We start from the raw sequence: 5,101 nt of genomic DNA, 5'->3' as shown, positions 1-5,101 counted from the left end.
CCCCCCTTCCTAGCCTTGGTCACCTCGGGCCCAAACCCAAGCCTCTGAGGACCCATCCACCGAGGCAGCCAGGAGGCAGATGAGGTGTAGAGGGTGCGGGGGAGGGAGGCAGAGGCGGTGGGGGGGCAGAGGGCAGGAGTGTGGGGCTTCTGGAAGGGGGCTCAGGTCCAGGTCCCAGGGCCTGTGGCCCCTCAGCCAGGCCCCCTCCTCCAGGGCAGGAAGCCGCCAGGCCTCCAGGCGGGACCCAGCGGCCTCCCTGGGCACCCTCCCCCAGGCTCAGGGTGGGTGGGACAGCCTGGGTGAGGGGCCAGCAGTCTGCCCGAGCCCACGCCCCCAGGGGTACACCCCCCACCCCCAGCCCAGCCCAGCATGCCCACACACTTGGAGACGCACACACCCCCTTCCCAGGGGTCATCGGAGGTCTCCACGGGGTGGGCTTTATTGACACGGTCACCACAGACAAGGACGGACGCAGAGACGGGCGTGTGTGCAACCAAACCTCCGGCCAGCGGGCGCCCGGCCGCTCCAGGGGCAGCGCAGCGGCGAGGAAGGAGGCCGGGCGGCCCGCGTGACCCCACAGCAGGTTCCACCCCAAACGCGCCTGCACACGCCTCTGCCGCGTGCTCCCACACACCTAGCATCTTACACATAAATATAAATACATGTCACCGGACTGTCGGTGAGCGCGGTGAAGACGCCACCGCTCTTCGCGTTAACGTCACCGTAAGGGCTGCAGGGGACCAGGTGGCCAGTGTGAGCGCTCAGGGCCACCTCCCGCCCCAGAAAGGACATTTCTCCCACGGAAACCCCGGGGGGACCAGGCCCCGCCCCCTCCCCAGCACGCCTCGCTGCTGGCGGGGCTCGCATGACCACACACACACATATGTACACACACATGTACACCCCATACGTGCGCACCCCCCCCCCACACACACACAGGGGAACTGGGCCACGGAGCACTTCACACCCAGTGGGCAGTCACACTGGCCTTTCCGCAGGTGGGGGGCTGGGGGCAGGGCAGTCGGAAGCAGGGGTCCCCTTCACCCAGTCCCTGGTCTCCGCGTGGTCCAGGGCCCCCAGCGCTAGGGGTCAGCAGAGGCCAGCCACACGGGGTGCCACACGGGGAGCCACACGGGCGCCGAGGGCCGGCAGGGGGCCGGGCTCGGTCGGGACCAGGAAGACAATAAATACGACATCAAGTGTTGCCAGGAGGAGGGAGAATAACTTAAAGCTGCTGGGCTGCGCTCCTGCCACGTCCAGTCCCAGCAGCACAGCCCTGCGGCCTGGGGACCAGGAGTCCAGGCGGCTCCACCACCCGCAGGACCCCGAGCCTGGGGCTGCCGCCCGCCATGGCCCGAGGTTCCAGCAGCTGCAGGTGCTCAGCGAGCAGGGAGGGTGGCTCAGGCAGCCGCAGACACAGCAACGTCCACGGGCCAGGGCTGGGGGCTGGGGGCTGGGACCCTGCCCCAGGCCGGCAGCCTGCACACCCTGCCCGTACCCCTCCGGGCACTGCCCCAGGTGGGGTGCAGCCTCGCCCCCTCTCTGTGCTCTGGAAGTGACCAGCCGCTGGGGTGTGAGCAGGTGGCCCAGCAGCGGCCGCCGGGGAGGCTGAGGCCCTGGACCCCGAGCTCGGGCGGGAAGAGGCACGGCCCAGGGCCCGGGCAGACAGCTGGCAGGCCCTACGTCTAAAGAGAACCCTTTCCAAATTCCAGCCTCCTGCGCCTGCGCCACGTCACCCTCTCCCACCACCCCCGCCCGCCTGGAGCCCCACAGCCCTCAGCTTCCAGCTGCGCCCATGCCCCCCCCCCCCGCAGGGGCCTCGCTGACGGCTTCTGTGATGTGCGTCCTTCGCCAAGTGGGGCCAGATGCACAAGGGTCCCCTAAGGGCTGCCCCACGCGAGGTGCCTGGGCCAGTTCGGGGGCCCTTGCGACACCCCCAGAACGGGAAGGAGAGGAAGACAGTGTCACAGACAGGGTACCAGGTGGGAGCAGGGGCAGCCTGGGGCTTCCACACAGCACCCCAGCGCCACCCCCAGCCCCACGGCGGCGGAGGGTCACAGCAGCCCGCAGTGGAACTTGCGCACGTGGCGGTAGAGGTCCCCGGACTGCGTGAAGCGGCGCGCGCACCAGCGGCAGGCGTGGGGCTTCTCGCGCGTGTGCACCACGGCGTGGCGGCTCAGGTTGTGCGAGTACTGGAAGCTCTTGCCGCACTGCGCGCACGCGTAGGGCTTCTCGCCCGAGTGGGTGCGCTCGTGGCGCTTCAGCGTGTAGGCGCAGGAGAAGGTCTTCCCGCAGAGCGGGCAGGTGGGCACGGCGCCGTCGGGCGAGAGCCGGGCGCGGGCACCGTCCCGCTCGCGGAAGTGGGCGCTGAGGTGCCGCTGCAGTGCGTGGGCGCTGGGGAAGGGCTGGCTGCACAGCGGACACGTGCAGAGGCGGCCGCCCGGCGCCAGCGTGTCCCCCGCGGCCTCCCGCTCGGCGTCCCGCTCCAGCTCCCCGCTGCCCGGCCCCACGGGCAGCAGCTCCAGGCCCCCCGCCAGGCGCCGGGCTGCAGGGACGCGGGGGGACTGCAGGGGGCTGGGGGGGCTCAGGGGGCCCACGCTGTCCGGCCCCGACGGTGAGTCCTGCGGGCCCCTCGCCGGAGGCGCGGCCCCTCGCTGCCTCGGAGCGCAGGGCGGGGTCTGGAGGACAGCGGGCGGGCGGCCCGGCTCCCGCCTCCGGCCGGGCTTCAGCGACAGGTCCAGAGCCCGGTCCGACTCCACCGGGACCTGCCAGGGAGGGGGCCCCCGCGCCCCTGCAGGGATGGCGGCCTTGAGCCCGGTCGCAGGAAGCCTGGTCCTCTGGGCAGCCGCGCGCAGCTCGGGGGTCCCGGCGGGCACGGGGCGGGGCGGCGGGCGCGCCGGCTCTGCGCCGGGGGCGGGGGTCCCCAGCGGCGGCGCGCGGCCCTGCCCCCGGAGGCGGCCCTTGCAGACGCCGACGACGTCGTCCATGTGCAGGTAGCTGGCGGCGGCCAGCACGTCCTCGACGGGGAGCCCGCGCAGGTCCAGGCGGCCCTCGTACATGAAGTCCAGCAGCCGCGCGAACGCGGGCGCCGTGACGACGCCGCCGTTGAGCCGCACCGCGTGGCGCCCGCCCGCCGGCCGCTCCCGGTAGAAGAGGTGGAAGTAGACGCTGCACGCGGCCAGCACGGCGCGGTGCGCGGGGAAGCGCGCGGCGCCCACCAGGACGGTGCAGTCGCACAGGAAGCCGAGCTCGCGCTGCTGCCTCAGGCGGCCCAGCAGCCGCCCGCCGTGGCCCGGGAACTCCATGCCGCCGCCGGCATCCCCTGGACAAACGGACGCCGTGAGCGCGCCGGGCCGCCGCCGCCGCCCCCCCCCCCCCCGCCCCGGCCCCGACGCGCCCTCCCTCCCCGGGCCGGCCGCGGGCAGAGGGGCGCGCGCCCTCCCTCCGGAGCCGCCCCGCACCTGCCCGGAGCCCGGCAGGAAAAACTCGACCGAAAGTCAACAGAAGCCGCTCCGCCGCGGGGGCGGGTCCGGGCGCGGGCGGAGGGGGCACAGCCGCGCGGACCCGCACGCGTCCCCGCCCGGGGCGCCCCTGAACTTCACTCCGGGGCGGCCGCCCGCCGCTCCCCCGACGCCGAGTCTGCGCGCCGTCGCCGCCCCGGTCCGCGCCTCCAGCTGCCGCCAGATGCCGCCGCCGCCGCCGCCGCGGGCCCCATTTATGGCAGCGCGGCCGGGGGAGCGGGCCGGCGGGCGGGGCGGACAGAGCCGGCGCCCGCCCCCCGCGCTCACCTCGCGGTCCGGAGCTCCCCTCCGCTGCGCCCGCGCCGCGCGCCCTCCCCGGGGTGGCCCGGAGCGCGGAGCTGGGGCAGCGCGCCCCGGCGGGGAGGGCGCCGGGCGGGCGGGGCGCCCTCCAACTTGGCCGGCCCGGCACCGCCTGCCGCTCGCCCCGCCCCGGAGAGAGCGAAACTCGGGCGGGGGCTGGAGGGGGCGGGCCGCGGCGACTTCCCGGAGCGCGGAGCCGCTGAGGTCACCCTCGCCGCCCCTTCCCTGTCCGCCCCGCCCGGCTGGGCCCCGCGTGCCGCCAGCTGGGGCGCTGGGTGGGAGGCGATGCGGGGTGCGGCGGGGGAGGGGGTCTCTCGCGATACTTGCCGGCTCCCTCTCGGTGTCCCCCCCTCCCGCCCGATGGGGTCCCCACTGCGCCCGTCTGCTAAGAGACCCCTTCGGAGGACCAGCGCCGCTCCGGGTCCGCGCTGGGGACCCCGGCCTCCTGCCGCCGCGGGGACCCGGCTGTGGGATGGAGGACGGGGCGCGGAGGGGGGGGGGGCGTACATTTGGAAAAGATGACACCCCCTGCCGTTGAAAGCCACTGTTTAAATTAAGTGGGACCCTCTGCAAAACCCAAGTGGTACTGGACCTTGGAGTCCAGAACCGGGGCCTCCCGCTCTCCCAGGGACCCAGCTCGGCGCTGGCGGGGGAGCTGTGTGTCCGAGGCCTGGGACAGGGCGCGCACCAGCAGATGGGGTGTGTGTGTGGGGGGAAACGGGGGGCGGATGGCCGTGGAGCCAGCGCAGGTGGGGAAGTGTTCAGGGAGGGAGAGGCGCGTGGAGGCGCCTGGCTGGGGTCTGAGGACCCCGGGCTTCACCTGCAAGAGCTAGAGGCGTGAGGGGACACCCCGTCCTGCGCCAGAAGGAAACCCCGAGAGAAACGGACATGGTTTGGAGGGGCCCTCACCCCCGGGGCGTGACCTCAGGGGCTGCCCACAGCTCAGCTCCACCTCCTCCTCCGAGGGAGATGCTGGAGGGGTTACACCCTCGGGGGCGTTAGGTACGGAGCCCACCACCCCCCGGCAGGCAGCAAGGGGCTGCCCCAGGATTCCACCCCGAAGGCTCCTGCTGAACCTGCACCCGCACCTCCCAGATAGGGGGGGGGGCCCAGATACAGGGGGGCCCAGATAGGGGCGGGCAGACACAGGGGGGTCCAGACACAGGGGGGCAGACACAGGGGGGGCAGGGAGGCGGAGCCCCGGCCAGGAGTGGGGTAGGAAAGAGGCCTTGACTAGGGTGGAGCGGGGGTGGAGCCGGGGAGCACTGGTCCAAAGGACG

General features: G+C 73.8%; 1 protein-coding gene across 1 annotated transcript; it reads right to left on the bottom strand.

Moving 5' to 3' along the window:
• Window positions 1-1,924: 1,924 nt before the first annotated feature.
• On the bottom strand, window positions 1,925-3,918 carry ZBTB42 (zinc finger and BTB domain containing 42). The gene is made up of 2 exons (XM_079770007.1): window positions 3,789-3,918; window positions 1,925-3,322 (listed from the first exon to the last, which is right to left on the bottom strand). Exon 2 carries the CDS (start codon window positions 3,303-3,305, stop codon window positions 2,055-2,057), a length of 1,251 nt encoding a protein of 416 aa, XP_079626133.1. The 5' UTR covers window positions 3,306-3,322; window positions 3,789-3,918; the 3' UTR covers window positions 1,925-2,054.
• Window positions 3,919-5,101: the final 1,183 nt, after the last annotated feature.

The sequence above is a fragment of the Cnephaeus nilssonii genome (assembly GCF_951640355.1).
Source record: "Cnephaeus nilssonii genome assembly, chromosome: 4".
In the NCBI taxonomy this organism is placed as follows: domain Eukaryota; kingdom Metazoa; phylum Chordata; class Mammalia; order Chiroptera; family Vespertilionidae; genus Cnephaeus; species Cnephaeus nilssonii.
Note: the sequence above shows the minus strand (reverse complement) of the source record. Positions and strands in the feature narration are given on the sequence as shown.

What these genes read in the sequence shown, in the direction of transcription:
- ZBTB42 (XM_079770007.1), bottom strand. Translation starts at nt 3,305, where the DNA reads ATGGAGTTCCCGGGCCACGGCGGGCGGCTGCTGGGCCGCCTGAGGCAG.